This window comes from Triturus cristatus, chromosome 4_1 (genome assembly GCF_964204655.1).
Source record: "Triturus cristatus chromosome 4_1, aTriCri1.1, whole genome shotgun sequence".
NCBI lineage: Eukaryota > Metazoa > Chordata > Amphibia > Caudata > Salamandridae > Triturus > Triturus cristatus.
The window spans coordinates 76,778,408-76,799,360 of NC_140585.1; the positions used below are offsets into that span (position 1 = coordinate 76,778,408).

General features: G+C 43.4%; 1 protein-coding gene across 1 annotated transcript in view; it reads right to left on the reverse strand.

The window, feature by feature from the left end:
- The window catches only part of PPP1CA (protein phosphatase 1 catalytic subunit alpha), a 177,973-nt gene that overhangs the window by 91,901 nt on the left and 65,119 nt on the right, over positions 1–20,953 (reverse strand). The window contains exon 2 of the mRNA XM_085651635.1: positions 3,790–3,921. Within this exon, the coding sequence (XP_085507761.1) occupies positions 3,790–3,921 (132 nt within the window). The remainder of the gene's footprint in view (positions 1–3,789; positions 3,922–20,953) is intronic.

The window sequence follows — 20,953 nt, forward strand, 5'->3', positions numbered from 1 at the left end:
CCCCCAATTGATTCATAAGTCAGACCTTGCATAGAGAGACTGCAGTGTACTGTTGGAGATCTAAAAGGTTGGCACTGCATGGAGACTGCAGTGTACTTGGGGATCCCAAACTCTGACCTTCCATGGAGACTGCAGTGTACTGTCGGAGATCCAAAGGTCTGACCATGCATGGGGTGACCAGTGTCATATTTCAGAGAGCCTTTCCAAAGCAGAGCACCCTAGTACCTTAATCTAGTTGGATTAAAGTGACTCAACACTACACACCCTCAATAAATTAGTTTCTGAATGAAGGATTGGCACTAGAAATATAGCATTTGCATAAGATCAAGCGGCATGGCGACTCGAAGGTAGAAAACTGCGCCTCTGCTGCAAAGCACATGCCATTGCTCCACTCAGGTGGAAGTTTACACTCTGAAAGTTTACACAAAAAAACAAACAAAAAAAAAAAAAGAACCTGGCGAGTAATGGGGAGAGTGCGCAATCCACATCCAAGGCGCAGAATGCTTGTGGCAAACATCTGATAGGGCTGTGTACACACACAGATCAAAGTCCAGCCTGATGGGGCGTGTGAAGGGAGAGCGGCCCGAGAGCAGAGGGTTCTGCACAATTCAAAACAAGGCACCATCTGGAATTCTTGGGAAAGATAGGCGTTAAAATAGTCATCTGTTCAGTTACATAAAATAAATGCGATTGTTCTAGTAATTCAAGGCCAGTCTAACAGGAACTAATTTCTCATATGTACTCAACTTGTGCACAGGTAAATAATCAAAACCTGGTTCAAAATCAAATACAATGAAAACAGTAACAATTAGCATAACACCGAGCGCAACAGTACACCAACGCAGCCCCAGTTGCACACAATGCAGTGACGAGCCAGGTGCAAAAAGACCTGATGGACGGAATGCCGAACAAGGTCAAACATTTGCTTCCAGTTCAGAGATCTGGGCCTAAAACAATAGTTTTTTGCACACCAGGCCATTGCAGTTCGGACCCAGCCATATGCAAATAATTTGCCCCAGATTGCCATAGAAACAGGCCTGCTCGAACTGCCAGGCCAGGTACTCCATGAAATGGAAACCAGCATCCTGGGACTGGTTTCAAGGCACCACCCATCAGAGCAGGGTCTGGGTCACTTAAGTAAAGTGACCTATGAAGGTAGTCCCCCTTCAACTCCAATTCCACGCCCCCCCCCCCCCCCCCCCAATGATCTGGACATAGTTTGACTGATGAGGCGGATGCATGGCAGGCGTTCGGTAAGTAGGATTGAACATACAAGGGCATGTGTACGTGTTCCATTTGTCTGGGGGCAGACTATGTAATCTGGCCCTCACTAAAAGCCATTGAGTGAGGAAAAGCAGAAGGGGCTCAGCTACGACCGGTACAAGTCACACCCTCAACTCCAAGGACTGAACACGTTAGAGCTCTTCCGCCTCCATATGTGTAACACCCTACAAGTGAGTTAGCCTGGGGTTTCCCAAACCCCAGCCAGTGTAGGGCTCAAGGATGCAGAGAAGTTTCAGGAGATGTAGATGAAGAATCAGGGAGAGCGCCTGCTAGATAGGGCAGAAATGAGAGGTCGAGGATACAAAAGCCGCAAAGGTGAGAGGGGAGCTTTTTCCTATTCCTTCATCATGACCCTAAAGGGCGCTTAGTAGGTGGGAAGGGCATTGTTTTAACCAATTACTGCAAAAGTGATCAGAACAAGGGAGGAGAGATCTGAACTACAAAGGACATGCAATGAATGGCTTCCACTTCAGAGGAGAAAAACGCATCGAGAATTTACTTCTGTAAACTAAGAATTAGACAGTGATGAAAAGGAGTGAGTCTGTACAACTGGAGTATGACTGCAGGTCTGTAGAACTTGTGACTATCTGCCGGTGGAGCGCTTGTCGTAAAACTTGAGTGATTAAAATAAAATCAAAACCAGAATTGAAAATATCCTGTGGGTAACTGGGTCTTCCTAAATAGTAAACTTATCCAGCGTCGTGCTCTAGCAGATCTGGGTTTGTCCAATGGGAGCGGGGATCTGGGGGTAGAGTTCCCACCATAATCTCCTCTGCACCCCTATAGTGAAGAGCCTACTTTAGTCATGACCAGCTCCAGCAGTGACAATAGAGCCCTGAGCCACACTGTGCGGGCATGCGATTCAGGAGGTCATTTATTATAGTTTAGATCTGTTAACCACGGACATCCACACAAAACTAATATCCGATAATCACTACTTCCATTGAGTAAATCAATTTAGAGGATATGAAATGAGCTATCGTTCCAGAAATCCACAAATATAGCAGAAGGTCCAGAAAGGAAGGAGTGATGGCACAAGAGATCAAACAAAAGGAAACAAATCATTCCCTAAGACTCTTGCCTCCCACCCACCGCTGTGAAGACCATGAGCCTGAGCCAGTTAGATTCAGGCCTCCATCAAAGACCCGAAAGAGACACTATCTTCAAGCTTCTCAACCCTACCCTGGGGGTCCAGGTAAGCTATGTGCAGAAGGTCGCAACAGTCTGCATGGGATTAGGCGAGATGCTTCACTCCATCTCAACACAAACACGCAGCATGATCCACCGAGGCAACCAGGCCCATCAATAGTTCTGAGTGTCTACCAAGAGCTTCGTTTTCAGAGTGCCCAAACAGACGCCAAGAAGGGATAGGAGACTGGTCCCTCGTCTACACCACCTTATGCTTGCCTGGTGCTTCCAATACTTTTTAATAGCACCACCCACTGATATATTCTCTTCTCGTGGAGGAGACTCAATACACCAATCTTAACTTAATATCAAGAGTCCTCTTCTTGATCCAGCATCCACAAGAGGGACTAACTACTTACCCTTCCGCCCTTCCTACCAGCATATTATGCAACAGTACAGTCTCAGAGTCCAGCAATAGGCCCCCATCCATGTATTGCCTTTAAAGGACATCTGCTTTTGCAGTTGCATTGACTTTAGCTGAATGACCCTCTGGTCAGTGCCACTTTGCCCTGCTCTTGTTCCAAGGCCCGCATATTGCCATTGAGGCATTCACAGCAGTCTCAAAAATCAAAGTCTTGTCAGCAGTGTAGTACGACGAGCTTATGTGAAGACCAGACAGCTGCAAGCAAGCTCAGTTGTCAGCTGAAATCCCAAACTTTTGCTCATTCACGAGGTCCCTTGCAGAGGCTTCAAAGTCCTGCCTCCATATCTACCTAGACATGCTACCATTTCTGTAGGGCACACCACGAGGTGTCATCAGAGGTAGTAAGAAAAATAAAGACCAACTCCCTACCACTCAAAAAACCTCCAAGACAGGACCAATATATTCAGTGAAGAGCCAACACTCGCTGGTTATTCAGCTTAGTGTTTATTGGCCACTGGCAGAGCTCTGCCCGCCGAGGAGGTTGCACACTCACAGCAAGCTTACACCTGCCGGGGCCACCACCTTTCCTCTCACCAGCCCCTCAAGATCTCTAGTCCTCAGCGCCTTCCTACCTCACCCAGAATTTCCTAGCATGGCTCAAGACTGCCAGTACTGTTTTCCTTGAAGCTTGTGCACTACTAACATTCGGCTTTAGAACAGCACCACTAAGACCACACAAATTACACTTTGGCGGATGCCAGGTGACTCCTGAAATGCCCCAGCAGCAAAAGAGTAGTCACAAGAGAGCTGAGAAGGACCAGCCACTGCACAGAGATGCAATTTAAACATGTTTAAGCAATAATGGGAACAGCCTTTACAGTCAAAACCTTGGTCACCAGACTGCACGTCCTCAGATACCAGCAAATGAAACCCTTCATCACTCTTGAACTCACCACAGATCTTGAGTGGTGCCTCCAGTTCCAGCAGAATGGGTTGACTCAGGAAGATCTCTCTGGACTTCAAGCACAGGCCACGTATTTCATTCTCAGACAGCTGGACGTTCTTCCCTGGCCGCGAACCCTGTACTGTAAAGAGAAGAGCACATTTAAGGAAGCTGCAATGAAAATACTATTTCCCAACTTCCACTCCGACAGATGCTTTAGAGCCAGAAGAAAAATCTCCATAGGAGGTATACATTTGTCAAATCGTTATACACCGCACTCCAAGACAGGTCTCTAGAGTTGCCTCCAAACTTAAGTTGTCAAGGTAGAGTCTTCACTCATGTGTGGTACTGGGCCCCTCTGGTCTACATGCCCCAATATCCAGCAGAAACCTGCGGTTTGACAGCACTGTAAGCTAAACTACTCCTATATTCTTGCTACAGCTTAACGTATGCTTGTCAATTAAGTGAAAGGCACACACTTCATTGGTATTGTGGTTCATAGCGAAAACCCTGCTTAGTTCCTCCACCCCCAGTGACCTCTGATTCTTCAGGTTCACGCTGAAATCAACTAGCAGACTTTTTCCTCAAAATTCAAGCCATCTACACAATCCCCCTGTCAGATGGCCAAATATTGGATACCAGTCCCCACAGCATGGAATCCCATCTGGAGGCAATTCCCCTGATTTGCTTGAAAGCATCTCAGCACAGGTGAAAAGCGGGTCGCCCAGAGACCCAGCACCTCAATATTCTGAAACAAGTTGCTGGAAAAGTCTCCCATTATAATGAAGTTGATCAACTCCTCACTTGCCTCCGGAGTGGTTCCCCCATCTATGGACGAAAGCGATGGTGAAGGCACTTCTAAACAAGCAGTGGCATAGCCAATAGGTCTCGCTTTTGGGACCATAAGTATTTAGGTATGCAGCACAAAATCCTTACTGCAACACCAACTGTTGCATGGCTAAACACTTATAAGGTCCCAAAGGTTAGACCTATTGGCAATGCCAATGCGTGCTTCCTTGCTTTGGCAGCCATGTATTACTCCTGCATTGCCACCCCGACAGCTATAATTTGGAGCCCAGGCAGCCCTGGGAACCATAAAATGATATTTAAATGCATATTTTAAGATGGATTATTTTCAATTAATCAATTTTTATGCCGGATGAATACCAAGGTCAGGTTAAGCAGAGACAACTTTAACTGTCAGATCGAGCTGTTTCCATAAGACTGCCCCCGACATGGTCCATCTACCTCTGAAATGAACTCAGTCGCAAACACCATTTAATATGGCAGGCCTCAATCCTATTCATTCATTGCGAGTTTAGGCGAATGGGCAGAAGATCAGAAAGTGCCCGACTGGTAGAACAAAAAAAGCAGGCCTGATTAAAAACCAGCATCTGCAAAAAAATAGGTTTTGCCTTATTGTTGCATAGCAGTTGATCTGCTGTCCAATATAGATTAAAGTACAATTTTTTTTTTTAAAAACACTTATCCCACGGTTAATGCTGGCTGAGTCATAGCGCTTTATGGCATTATAGTTTTTTTTTTTTTTTTACTTCATGCAATGTTGCACAGCAGCTCAACTGCTCTGCAACATGGGGGGGAAAAACATTCACGAAGCTGTAGATTTCATAGGCGAACCTATTGGCTTGGCCATTGCTTGTTAAAAACGAACAGCCAGAGAGTAGTTTGCAGTAGCTGGGCCCTTCCAAACAGGGTAAAAACGAACAACGGTGAGCAATGAGGGATGTATAGTGTACAGCAGTGGAGCAGGGTGGGAAGTTAAAAAACTAACCACCACCAAGTGGAGGCAGCAATGAGTGGGTTTAAAGGGTGCAATTTAGCAGCTGGGTGGAAGAGGAGTTAAATCATAAATAAAAAACAAAAGCGGAGTATGACAGGGAGGTTGGGGGAGCAATAGTAAAATGGGCGGGAGATAGATTAGAAAGCAAACACCTGAGTGGAAGCAGGAATAGGAAGTGGGGGTTTAAATAATGCAACAGGCATTGGCAATGCCAGTAGGTCTGACTTTAAAGGAATGTTGTTTGGTAATGTGAAGCATTACAAATAAATTGCATAGGTTTAGATACGCATTTCTGAGGAAGTAAAGAATTGGAAAATATTGGTATAGGTTGAAAAGTCAGGCGACCGTTGGACTGTCAAACCAGACCTAAAAATCCATTTAGGTTAATGGCAGCCCTTCTCCCACCTATGCTGCCGCCAGATAAAAACAAATTATCTAGCCATCTAAGACACTTTCATTGCATTCCAATGTCATATGTGCTACTGAAAGTTTAAGCTTGGCAGCTGGATATACACAATGATCACATCTGTGTGGGGTGCAAGCACTTTTGTGGAGAAGCACACAGCTTCTTCCCAAACAAAACCTGTACTCTTGCCTCTCCACATTTGGGCGGAGCCACGGCCCCTCTCTAGTGATGCTCACATAACTGCCTGGCCACCGCTTCCAGACCATAAAAATACAAGCTGAGCAGGAGAGAGGGGCAGGAGATGCAATGGGCCTCGCCAGACATCGCCATAGCCATCCCACACGGGTACAAGATCACCCGCAGAGACTGCACCAACAGGGCCGGAGGAGGAATCGCCATTGTCCACAAAAACACCATCAAAATCTCAACGAACACCAACACCACCCTCAGCACCGCCGAACACATGCACTTCCAGATCCACACGGACCCAAAGACCACCCCCCAAGAGGCACCCTCGTCTACAGACCTTCAGGACCCTGGCCTCAAGTCTGCAACTCCATCGCCGACCTCATCAGCACACGCGCTGACCTCCGACTAAATCCTCCTCGGAGACCTGAACTTTCACCTGGAGAACAACAACGAAAGCAACTCCTCCACCCTGGTCAACAATCTCGCCAACCTCGGACTGATACAGCTAGTCAGGACGTCGACCCACAGCGCCGGCCACGCGCTAGTCGTCATCTCCTCAAGCCCCCACGTCACCTTCAGCCACGCCTCCTTACTCACCTGGACAGACCACCACTGCATCCACTTCTTCCGAAAACCACACACCACTGCACCCTACAGACCCCCTGCGCTGCTGGGGCAAAATCACTGAACTACAGACAAACCTCGCACTCAACCCCCTGACGACCCCAACCAACCCGGATGAAGGTGCACTCGCCCTCGAACGCTGGATGAATGACTGCGCCAACACCGTTGCTCCGCTGAAAAACCCCTCCAGAGACTAGCAGAAGAGTCAGCCGGTTCACCACGGAACTCCTCAACTCCAAAACACACCTGCCGGAAACTGGAAAACATATGTCACAGATACAAGACGCCAGACAGCCGCACTGCCCATAAAGACGCCATCCGTAACCACCACCACAGCAGGACCGCCAAAAGAACCTCCTTCACATACCGCCTTGACAACGCATACAACAGCAAGGAGCTCTTCACCATCGTGAAGGAACTCTCCACCACAGCTCCAATGCCAACGGCATCCCACCATCGTAAGCCCTGTGCGACTCCCTCGCCACCTTCTTCCACTGGAAAATCACTGACATCCATGAAAGCTTCAGACCCCGGACGACCCATGCCGACCACACCGCACCAAACCCACTGCACCCCACCACCCACGACACCCTGGGTAGACGTGAGCAGAGGACATAAGAGGAAAACAGTCACCCAAGCCCTAGTCAGCAGCAGACTACTACAGAAACGCCCTCTACGCCGGAGCCCCGTCCAAGCTCATCAACAGACTACAGAGAATCCAGAATGCCTCCGCACGCTTGATACTCGATGTCCCTCACCGCGACCACATCACCCCCCCCACCTGAGGAACCTGCACTGGCTCCCCGTCGACAAAAGAATCTCCTTCAAGCTCCTGATCCACGCACACAAGGCACTCCACAAAACCAGCCCAGCCTATCTCAACAGTTTACTCTCCTTCTACGTACCAAACAGGAAACTCTGCTCCGCTGACCACGCCCTGGCCACGGTCCAACACATCCAGAGAACCACTTCCGGAAGCAGATCCTTCTCCCATCGCGCCGCCAAGACCTGGAACACCCTCCCCCTGCGACAAACCAAAGACCTGCTGACTTTCAGGAGACAACTCAAGACCTGGCTCTTCGACCAGTAAGAGCAGCACCCCCCCTCACCCCTCCGCCCAGCGCCTTGAGACCCTACCGGGTGTGTAGTGCGCTTTACAAATTATGTGATTGATTGAATGGGCGAACTTGGATGGGAGCAATTGGGAGGGCCGGGTGCTTTATTGGGAAAATGCAGCACCCAGGCAAGAAAGCACATGAACTCCAGCTGACAACTGGATGCAAAAGAAACCAGCATTTGCAAATGCAATAGGTCTTGCATTTATGCGAGTTTAAGCTATTGGCATTGTAAAGGACAATGCCATTTATGTTTTAGTAACGAACAAAAATGAAAGGCATTGTTATTTGCAATGTCAATAGCTCAAACTCTGCGAGACCTATTGCATTGCAAATGCTAGTTTCTTTTGTATCCTGACCTGATGAGTTTTAGGGCTATGGATAGTAATGTATGAAACTGCAATAAATGCATATGAAACATTAGCACTGTACAGCAACACATCTGTAGCTGTAGAGGCTTGATTAAACATCTTTCATTTATCAACTTGCCTGCCTGTCATTCTGCAAAGCTATTGGCCCAAAAAAGTGTTACTTGCAGCACCGAGTCACTGAACAGAAGGCCCATTCTCCACCGTTTTATGTTAATATATTTAGACATGGGAAGCAACGGGTTTCGGACTGCATTTAACAATAAAATCCTCTTGTAACAGGGAACCTTACTTAGGTGTGACCAGGAGTATTGTATGCCTTATCACAATAAAATTACCCTTCCCAAACGCTCATTTAAAAACTTGTCTTCTTGCTCGTTATGAAAAAAAAACTTTTGTGAAATGTAGTTTAATACAATACATTCAAAAGCAACTGTCGTTAATGTGTGGTAAAATATACAGACTCCTGTTTTCTTGTAATAATTGCCACGACGGCAGTAAAATTAAATACCATAATTTGATCCTGGTTGGATAATGCCAAATATTAAAGGAAAACAATTCAAACATAAATATCAGAAAACGAATTATATCCGTGATTAGGCAGCAGTTGTAATTCTATTCAGTGACCTTCCTTTCATACAGCATTTTGGAAGTTGGCATTGATATATCAGAACTCAGCTATAACATTACAGTAGGAATGAGTTTTTTTTTTTATTACAGATCAGTAGGTATGTCACCCCTACGCTGCATTAAGGAAAATAAACACTGTTCTTTAATGCAGTTATTATTGGCTTCCACATAGACATCTCTGCATCAGACGCCCAGTCCACTGAGCTACATTCGGTACTTCAGGTTGCAATATTTGAGCTGGTGCATAGTTTAGTCTTTATTTTGAAAGGACACTCAGCCAGGAGCGCTTTCTAGGCTTTAAAATTAAGCGCTCACGTAATCCAATTAAAACCCAATGGCACTTTTCAATTTAGTCTTGTTTTAAAATGGGACTTGCGATGTTTGCCGCCAAGTCTGATTTCCTTGCCTAACCTTTTACTTTATATTTGCCGATGTCATGGTGTAGTTTCACACGTGTAATTCGTGTCTAGGCACTGGTGGGAAACCTATTGTTGGCGCATTATCTGGCCTATGGTGTCTGGGAGAGTTAGTATAACAAAGAGGCCCGAGAACTTCAGGTGAGCACATAGGTAGCTGTGGTGCTTGGAATCAAGCCCGGAGGGTCCTGTGATTTCTGGATGGTACAATGGGTCGCAGAAGATTGTTGAAAACTTTCCAAAGATGCGAGATTTAGTGATTTACAACGCAAAATACACACAATATAATAAAGAATAATTCTCCAATATGAGAGATTAAAAAAGTTTCTGGCGGGTATACGACTTTGTAAAGTGTTAAGGCAGTACTAGCTAGCCATCACTAGGATATATCAGTTTATCGGTGCAGTTGTGCAGAGATACCTTCCTGATTTCCAAATTAATGATTGAGTTACTCGCAATTTACCATCCTTCGAAGGATGAAACCCCTTGGATTTAAAGAGGTACGGCACAGCGTGCACCAAAAGCACTTTATTGTAACCCTGAAAAGGAGTCTTGCAGATGGTGCTTTAAAGGGAAGATACAGAAGTGCTGGTATTCACTCCGCAGAGTAACGGTACACACCAGAGGATTGATAGTGCTCTCCCCTTGAGGCAATGAGCAGTGCTGGGAGAATTGTGGGTACAACCCCCTTCGAAAACAAAGTGCAGGTACTCTGCACCGACCAATATCTGCCCATTGAAAGCGTTGCTTTCCTCCATTTATACATTGCGGAGCAGTTACCCCTTGAAAGAGAATGATCAGAGTTACAACAGTGAGTTAAGTTAGACACTACGTGGCTCGAGTTTTTACATGGATATTTACTTGTATGGCATTGGTGGGATTAGACGTTTAAGGAGTGATAACAGTTTCAACATACGTTTGTGATACTTACATCCCCGATGTAGTATCTGTTCCGCACACGTTCTGCCGCGGGGTGGTGCTACGTTCACTGCGCAGAAGCCATTCGCATACAACGAATGAACTGAAACGTCATTTATTTGGGTCTGTGCTCCACTTGTGTTTAAATGGTATCCAACAGCAATCAGAATATTAATCAAAATCCACTCGATGGAAAAGCTTTGCTTAGTGAGAAGGAGGATAGTATCTGGCAGCAATCGAAATTGACCAGGATATTGATCAGACTGGAACACTCGATTGAAAGGGTTTAAAAATCAAAGTTTTGATAGAAAAAAATTAAGTGATGACACAGGCAAAGGGTCAATGGTGCATCTTGCCATAATGGTTTTATACTCGATTCCTTGGTGAAAGGGGGCTATTGCTGTAATTATCCTATCACTTGTCAGAGTTCATAACAGTTATCCGAAGCAACATAGCTAGGGTAATGGACCATACCAATGTCAATTATACAGATCAGCATTAGTAAGATGGCTTTTTTAGGCAGAATGGTAATAACCTTTCCAGAAAACCCAGTTGTAGGTGTTGAATCCAGCTGGATGGACATTACTACAAGATATAGATCTCGGACAATTCATTAAGTCCATCAACAGCAGTATTGAATTTATCAACATAGCTTCCCTTGCAACAGTGTTCTTTCAATGTCCCCTCGGGGTTTAATCTCAATTCTAGACAAAATAGTCCATTTGAGATCAATTCGGTCATGATTTTTTGACACCCAATGATTCACCCAAGGTGGATTGGCCACTGTAATTTGAATTCTGCACATGTGTTGGGGTAATTCGCCGACTAGCTTCTTGACTTGTTTTGCCGATGTAGAGTTTAGGACATGGGCATACAATTCCGTTCACTACATTTTTAGGGCTCGCACCTGTGTTGCAGTGCGCAGCGAGAGTCCTTTTGTATGGGGTTTTGAAAGCTGACCAGACGCTTGTGCGTGTGATCAGCTTCCGCCGGCATTAACTTGCGTGTATTTTTACAAAAAAAAAAAAGCACGCGATTGGGCAAAGGCGGGAGCATGTCCTGCCTTTGCTATGCCCATTCCCAACAGTGGCTAGCACGCGCAGCAGCACACGTTCGCCTTGCTGTCGCACCCCCCCCCCCCCCCCTTGGTGCGCGCGACGCTTTCAGTGCCACTGGTTCTTTGCTTTTGGTATAATCGTGGCACCCGCGCTTTACTTTTAACATTAAAAGTAAAGCTTCGGTGCCGTGATGCTTGTTTACTATATGTCACAGCTTTGGAAGTAACATGTATGGTGAAATAAGTCACAGCAGATTTACTCATACTCCTCACACCACTTCACAACATGTCTTGCTATCACTAGAAGTCAAGTATACCATCCCGCAGGAGATCCTCGCTCGTATATTCAGTCTCCAGATCCTAAAGATCACTGGAAGTGTTTGCTTCGTGGCGCACAAGCCTCATCTACCCAACGGTGGCATGCCTTATCAACTATTCTCTTTGGGCTGTGGCTGCGCTACCCAACAGACATCTACAGCAAAGAGCCCTTTTGTGATGTTTTCACCAATCAGGTTGCAAAAATACACTTCAAATGCCTCTAGTGCTGGACACTAACAGGACGGTCTAGGAATTTTGGTGATGGAGATTAAAATTAATGGGACCCTGTTTTTATTTTTTAGTGAGGTCTATGCGAAGGTTAAAAACAGATCAAAGAAATTATGGGGAAATTATGTTCCTACAGTCTCACTAAGTTATAGTTAAATAGGTGTTTATCCATGAGTTCTATAGTCAATAAATAGGTCTACATGTTTCATGTCTTTATTTTGTTCAAGGGGACCTGTGTCAATTCAGGACCAATTATATATAACCTAACATTTTCTCCGGTCAGGTTCCAACCCTAATGAGGCAAAGAGTAAACCCCCACCATTAAAGAAGAAATAACAGTAATAGTTATTATCCCTAAGACTTTCATCTCACGTCTAAGGTTTGGAGTCAACCCAACTAAGCTAGTGACATATTACATCAAAAAAATTCTAACAAAAAACACCTGAAAAGACATCAAATTAACAAGCACCAGATGCTTTTGTCGCATTAATTCCTTTGTCTTGGTAAGCAAACACTGATTGATACAGGTCAATATAATCAGCATAATGGTAACATGTGAAGCATTGCTCATGCAAACCGTTGTAGTGGGTTGTCTGCCATCTCTAGTGCAGAGTGGTAAGTGTATCAGTGTTCGAGCTTAGTAAGTCATTAGATTCTCACCCTAAATTCCTAATTGGAAGGTCACATGGGTACGTAGCTATAAGACTGTTCCCTGATCTACAAAAAAGTGAGGAGTACCTATTACTTCAAGTTATGCATCCTACCTGGCTATGGAGCAGCTTTCCTGGGGGACGAGAAAAAAAACAGGAAGGGAAATTAGCTACTTACTTTCCCTGACAATGACCCAACTATTGTGCCTACCCATCTTCCACCACCGAGATAGAAAATACAGAGGGCTGTTCTTGCCAATTTATGTGGTTTGTAGGGTCAAAGGAGGTTCAGTGTCATCAGGTAAACATGTAACATGGTATGTGTAAATACAGACCGTGGGATCAAATGGCTACCATACTGGATGGATGTGGTCTACATAGATTAAGGGTTAATCAGTGTAGAAAAAGGGAAAACTTCTTTTGGGAGGGGGAGGAAATTGGCCAAAAAGGTAATTGCCATAAGTTCAAAGTAAGTGGCAGATCTTAAGTACTGCTGGCATTTATTACGAACTTTCTCTCAAGTGCTATTCATTTGACATATGCCTAGATATCACTTTTATTCAATAATTCCTTCAAGTGAGGATGATTTGGCCTCTCACGACTATGCCTTATTTTTATATCTGCATAAGTGAACCGTATTAAAACCTTCGTTGCATGTCGAAATCCCAGATCCTATTTCTATGCACTATTGTACAGCATAGATACAATAGGTACAGAATTGGAGAAGTAGGGATTATATTTTTTTGCGGATTTGCAAATAAAATGGTCTAATGTATGTGTTGTGCCATTCAAATAAAACAAGCATTTGCAATGCAAACTGGTCTCGCATTTGTGAGAGTTCGAGGTAATAGGAATGTAATTGACAATGTCTTTTACCCATGTGTTTGAGTGGAGTGGATGTATGTGCTGTGGAGTGGAATTATGTGGGTCGGATTGGAATGGTTAGTTGTGGAAGTGTGTGGTGGAATGTGTGGAGTGGATTTATGTAGTGGAATTATGTGATATGGTGAGTAGTGGAAACGTGGATAGTAATTGTGGTATTGACTGTACTGGAATTATGTGGAGTGGAATTGTGAGTCAGTAAGTATGTGGAATTGCATTTTGTGATGTGGAGTTTAACTAGGTGGTGTGCTGTTGAATTCTGTGGCATGATGTGGAATTCTGTGGTGTTAATTAGACGTATGTGGTGTGTTGGAGTTGAAATGTGTGGTTTGTGGTCTAATTATGTGGTGTGGAATGGAAGTGTATAGAGTCGAATTATGGGGAGTGGAAGTGTGTGGCGTTGAGTAAAATTAGGGCTGATTGGAATTATGTGGCAAGATATGGAATGCATAAAAACATGGAGCCTCTACATTGAGATTCACACATCTCACCATATTCAGTCGACATCAACCACCACGGCAGCCGAACATTAACATTGAAGAAATGGCAGATTCCAAACGAAGCGGGTACAGTGGGATACGGGTAGTGGTTTTATTTTGTTAAACACTGCACCATACAAGCAGGAAACTACCAACTGCTCTATACATTCACTGAAAGAAAGAAAACAGGACAGGAGACTCCAGGCAATGACCAACATAAAGGTTTAACTCAAGCTGTACCTATCCGTGAAGGCACACCAGCAGACAAGCTGCGATTAGCAAGAAAGTGTGACCCACAGCTGTGATAACCGCGGATACACTCTGCCAAAGGCTAGCTGAAGGTGAAATAAAGGCCCTGTTCAAGTGTAACAAGCACAGCCTTTAAGATAATGAATCTGCCAGTTGAGAGCGTGTGGGCAATATCAACAGTTTTAAAAAACTCGGAGAGGCAGAACAGGCGATTCTGCCAGTGCGAGCATCCCTTAACAAGTTTAAGCTATTGGCATTGTAAATGACAATGCCTTTTATTTACGTTTTAAAACACGAAAAACAAAAATAAAAAAGCATGGTTATTTGCAATATCAATAGCGTAAACATGTCTAAATGCAAGACCTAATGCATTGCAAATGCTTGTTACTTTTGCAATTAGTAACCAGAACAAGCTTCCATTTAATGCCATTAAATTAAAAAAAGGCACCTTTCATCGTTTGTGGGCAGCAGGAGCAAGTTCCACAAATATGTCCTGTAATGGGAGGTAGACTCAATTGAGTTCAACATATTTCTATCAAGTGGCTTCTGCGCTGCACGTACAATCAAATTTCCCACACTTGTCTTTAGAGCAAACAAAGGTTTACTCCATGTTGTATGCATCTTTTGTACTAGGTGCCAGTTTTGATGGATCACCCTTTTGAGGAAGTTGGTCCGAGAGCAAAATGTTACAGACCAGCCGGTCGGTAGGCTTTCTGCTTTTTTTCTACCAAGACTAACCTCTGTGTCCACCAAGCACATTTCAATGCTTGTTTCAGAAGTCTTTTGGGGTAACCATGTAATTTAAGCTTTTCTGAAATTTTTCCCGCATGAAACATGTATTCCTCCTTAGTTGAACAGTTTAGTTTTATCCTTAAAAATTGAACTGGAGGGTTGTCACGCAAACTGCGTTGATGATAGCTTGTATAAATGAGCGCTTTCTGTCAGTTGGTTTTATATGCAATGATGTAAGTAGCATACCATGGGAGCTGTATACTTCAACATCCAAAAATTTTAATGTTGAGACTAGAGTGTAAACTAAATTGGATGTCTGGTGTATGCTGGTTAAGCCAATTATTGAATGTCATTAATACAGGTAGAGTTCCATTCCAGATTAGGAATATATCAATATAGCAGACAACTGTTATCTGGGTCTAAAAGGGGTTATAAAAGAACCATTCCTCAAATTAAGCCATGAATACTGCAGATTCTGGCGCAAAGGGAAGTGAATAGTATTCATTTTCAAATCTGAAGTAGTTCTTTAATGCAAATATCTTGCTAGTTCCATTATGAACTCGCTAGGGACTCACTGGACGGGACCTTTGCTCAAGAAATCTCAATGGCATTTAATCCTTCCTCCTGTGGTATTTGGGTGTATAAAGACACCATAGCTAAAGTTACCAGTAGTTGATTTTGTGGTGAAAATTCCACTGTTTGGACGAGTTGTAGAAAAATACGATTGAAGTCATTTTTTCCTGGAAAAATGATCACTCACCCAATACAGAGGTAACTGGATTTCGTGAAAAATCAACTTTATCCACTCGCAAAAAAAAAAAATACCCAAAGAGATAACGTTTGAACGTACAGTTTTGTCAGCAATTACTCAAATTGAAAATAAAAAGGATTTTGTTAAATACATTACAAGAGCTGAAAAAGCAGCAATAACTGCTTTAAAATCAGATCAAATTACAATAATACCAGCGGATAAGGGTGGTTCAAGCGTAGTCATGAGTACCAGCAATTATCAGACAGAAGTTAGGACAACTAAATGATAAACAATGTTATAGGAGACTTAAGACAGATCCAACTTCAGATATACAAGGTGAACTTTCTGAGATTCTATATAATGCCCTGGACCTTGGGATTATTGGAAGTAAGGAATTTGGCTTTCTAAATAGAAAATATCCAAGGGTTCATTGAGATATTTGAGCAAAGGCCCCGTCCAGTGAGTCCCTAGCGAGTTCATAATGGAACCAGCAAGATTTGCATTAAAAAAATAAAAAGAACTACTTCAAATTTGAAAAGGATTACTATTTACCAAAGGAACAGCCATGGGCTGTCCCTTTGCGCCAGAATTTGCACTATTCATGGCTCAATTTGAGTAACGGTTCATTTATAACAGCCCCTTTTGGAGCCAGATAACATTTGTCAACTATATTGATGATCTATTCCTAATCTGGAATGGAACTCTGCCTGAATTAATGACATTCCATAATTGGCTTAACCAGCGTACACCAATTTATCCAATTTAGTTTACACTCTAGTCCCAACACTAACATTTTTGGACATTGAAGTATACAGCTCCCATGGTATGCTACTTACATCATTGCATATAAAACCAACTGACAGAAATAAAGTGCCCCATTATACGAGCCATCACCTATGCAGTTTGCGTGACAAGCTTCCGGTAGGTCCATTTTTAAGGATAAAACGAAACTGTTCAACTAAGGAGGAATAAATGTTTAATGCGGGCAACTTTTCATAAAAGTTTAAAATCACGTGGTTATCCCAAAAGACTTCCGAAACGGGCATTGAAATGTGCTTGGTGGACACCGAGGGAAGTACTGTCAGGGGGGAAAAAAAAGCAGAAAGCCTACCAACCGGATGGTCGGTGTAACATTTTGCTCTCGGACTAACTTCCTCAAAAGGGTGATCAATCAAAACTGGCACCTAGTACAAAAGATACATACAACATGGAGTAAACCTTTGTTTGCTCTAAAAAATATTTTTTTTTTAAAAAGACAAAAGTGTGGGAAATTTGATTGTACGTGCACCAGAACAGAAGCCACTTAATAGAGATGCTGAGAACTCAATTGAGTCTACCTCCTATTACAGGACATCATAAGTGTGGAACTTGCTCCTGCTGCCCACAAACTAATGAAGGTGCCTTTTTTAATTTAATGACATTAAATGGAAGCATGTTCCGTTTACTAATTGCAAAGGTAAAAATGTAGTGTACGGAATTGTATGCCCATGTCCTAAACTCTACATTGGCAAAACAAGTCAAGAATCTAGTCAGCGAATCACCCAACATATGTGCAGAATTCGAACAGAGGCCAATGCACCTCTAGTGAATCATTGGGTATCAAAAAATCATGACAAATGATCACAAGTAGACTTGTCTAAAATGGCGATTAACCCTAGAGGAGGGGACATTGAAAGAACACTGTTGCAAAGGGAAGCTACGTTGATAAATACAAATGTTGGACTTAATGAATTGTCCGAGATCTATAATTTGGAATAATGTAGGTGTTGAATCCAGCTGGATGGACAACTGGGTTTTCGGGAAAGGTTATTACCATTCTGCCTAAAAAAAAAAAATTAAAAAAAAAACGAATGCTGCTCTGTATAAATGTCATAATTGACATTGGTATGGTCAATTACCTTAGCTATGTTGCTTTGGATAACTTATGAACAATGAAATGATAGGATAATTACAGTAAAATCCCTTTTCACTAACAAATCTAGTATAAAACCCTTAAAGGCAAGTTGCATCTTTGGCCCTTTGCTTGTGTCACTTAATTTTTACAGAAAAGATAGAGGAAGTGAAAGGTAGTGATCCATTCTGCATATACAACGCAATTGGAAAAAGCTTCCTTTTTCCGTATTCAATCGCAAGTTTAAAGTGCTTCTTTTACATCTTTTCTGTTGCAGACTGTATGCACTGGACAGCGTTATATTCAGCAAACATTTAGGTACGTCTGATTCGGTTAGGAGTGATCGGGCATTGCTTTAAAATAGCTGAGAATTGCAGTGGAGCCGGTTTTTATTGTGCTTTGTGTTTTAGTGGTGTGCTATAAACCGCTCAGTCAGCGTTCATCTGTCATAGCATTCAATCAAAATGGGTCAGTAAGCGATTTTCCCAAAAGGTAGATAGAGCTTTGGGTGATATGTCAAACTCTAGTTGTTTATGATTGAACTAAATGGTAACTAGGGTTTTGACATGGATTATTTTTGGTTTCAGCTGAAATAACATCCTTGGACTTCAACCAGCTGTGAAGCACGATGGGTGCTGTGTCAGAATGAATAAGGTAGAGATGTTTTGATTTAAAGAGGTGAATCAGAGTGTTTGAAAGGTACAATTGTTTAACACATGCACTTTACAGCTCATCTTCCCAGGTCCGGAGGAAAACCAGAAAATAATTATTTGGTTTGAAACGTGTAGACCTGGTCGTGGTGGTGTCTAAATAAGTGTGATAACAAGGTGTCTGGTTTACAAACAATGTATTATTGATTGATTTTTGGGCTGCTAAAATAGAACACCGTACTGTTTGGCCAACATTTCCTGGGAGAGTATTCCATTCCTTCTTTGCTGTGTGATTTTTTTCACACTTTCCCTTGGTTTTTTTCTATTGTTTTATTGTCCTTTTCTTTAGTTGAGGGAATTTGAGCAAGTTGTAATTTGGTGTAATTTGTGTATAATTTGTCATTGTAAATATTGTATAATAGTTTGGTCCATTTAAATGTATGAGGATTTCTTTAATGATTTATGAATTTCAAAATATCTGAGAAGTTTTATGCAAACAAAAAGAAAAAACAGAACAGGAGTTGGTGTCAGGGCCAAAAGCCCCTAAGTACATATGACGGTGCTTCACCGGGTCAGCAGACAACTGCCATCATTAGACGAACCCCTTGCCAGTGAAGTCGCCCCTTAGTCCCCAACTCCCGAAGAACGAGAGGAAGAAAAAAGGGAAGAAAGTGAAAGGAGAGACAGAAAGGGGGGAGAGAGAAGAGAAGGGAAGGGAGAGTTATCCGGCGCCTCTAGCATCTTAATATAACATAATACAACATCAAATGTCCGACCATGTCAGTGACCGTGGGTGTGATGACCACATTGGAATTTTCTTCCAGAAAGTGAAGTCATGGCGGCTTATGAGAAGCAAAATAATCGTCCAGGGTAGACCATATGTTCCTCGTGGAGGATTTCCAGGGTGAATGTTCTAGAACAATATTGTCTGCTCCCCTGAGGTGAATGACCCAGTTCATCCAACACTTGCAAGAGACCTTGCTAGTATCCTTCCAGTTGGTGAGTATCATTTTAACTGCAGAAATCAACAGTAGATCAAGGAGAGCACGATCCCCCTCCGACTGCAAATCCTCCTGTAAAAAAAGCAGTTACCACGGACGATAGGGACCTAGGAAGAATACAGTTAAATAAATTAGACAAAAACAAATAGACCTTGTCCCAGAAGGGTTTCACAACAGGGCAGTGCAGAATAAGGTGAGCCAAATCCCCTTTGTCTTGCTTACAATTCCAACACACATCTTCCCGAATCCCCATGGAAAACAGCCTAGCCGGTGTCCAAAAGGCTTTGTGTAATAGCCAAAATTTCGTTTGGGAGAGGACTGGGGAAATCTTATTACGTGTAACTGATCTCCATAACTGGGGCCAAGAATCTTCGGTTAGCTGAGTATCAGAAAGTCCCTTCCAGTAATCTACCACCTTAGAGTTAAGCTTGGAGGATTTGGGGCGCAGAAGTTGATAAATTTGGGAGACTTGATGACCAAGCCTATTAAGATTTGCCACAAACTTGGGTAGCGATGGGGAGCTGGGAGACACTCTGGATTTCGTAATGGCAGCCCTCACTTTCAGGAAATTATAGAATTCGATATCAGCCAAGTGGAAACGGGATTGAAGTTCACTGAACGTCAAAGGGTATGTATCATTAACCAATTGGTGAGGAAAAAAAAGATACCTCTTTTACACCAAGAGTCAAGGAGTAAAGGCTTACCATTATAAAGGAACTTGGAGTTTAGCCAAAGTGATTCCATATTGGATCCCCTCATACCAACATCCAAGGACCTATCTATTTTTAAGAGAGCCAGTTTAGTATTCTTAAAGATGGATCTGGAATGGGTGGCGACAAGGCGGTTGGCCGTGAGAACTGACAGAGGACGTATGTTCTGTAGAAGAGCCCCTTCCACCTCGAGCCACACCGGCATATAGTGATCAGGAGGAGAGACCCAGAGCAGACCCTGCCTCGCTAGAAAGGCATATTGGTATAGACGAAAGTCAGCCAGGTTAACGCCGCCCATTGTCTTGTCCAGCCTCAATTTCCGGATGCTGATCCTGGCTTTTTTACCGCGCCAAAGAAAGGATGTTAAAAGAGCATCTAATTTATGGTGAAAGGAGTCAGCCAGTAGCAATGGCAGCATACTTATGAGATAATTAACTAAAGGAGTAACCAGCATCTTGATAGTTTCAATTTTCCCCCACCACGTGATGAATTTAGGGGACCAGGTATCCAAGAGTGACTTAATTTTCTGCAGGAGTACCTTTTCATTTTGATACAGGGTGTCCATAATATTACCAAATTCAATCCCCGGGTATTTAATAAAACTCGACTGCCATGCTAACTCAGAGTCCCCCAGTATTTCGCTAGTACAAAAAACGTTTAGTGGTTTAACTTCCGATTTATCTCTGTTAAGTTTGTACCCAGAGTGCAGAGAATACTCTGCAATCGTCTCCATTAGGGCAGTAATGGAGGAGTCTGGACGCTCTGTAACTATCAAAATGTCAACCGCATACGCGGCCAGTTTGACACGGATACCGTTGATATCCACACCCACAATGTCCCCGTTGAGTTTGATAGCCTGAAGAAGGGGTTCCAGCGCCAGGAGGAAAAGTGATGGACAGAGGGCATCCCTGCCTGGTACCCTGTTATAGGGGGAAGGGTTCCGAAAGAGCCCCATTGACAGCTATACGTCCAGTCGGTTTTAGGTAAAGTGACATAACCATTTTAATAAAGTCCTTACCCAAGCTAAAGGAATGCAGGCAACGTTCCAAGAACGACCAAGAGACTCTGTCGAAGGCCTTCTCGGCATCTAATGTGATGGCAATCGAGGG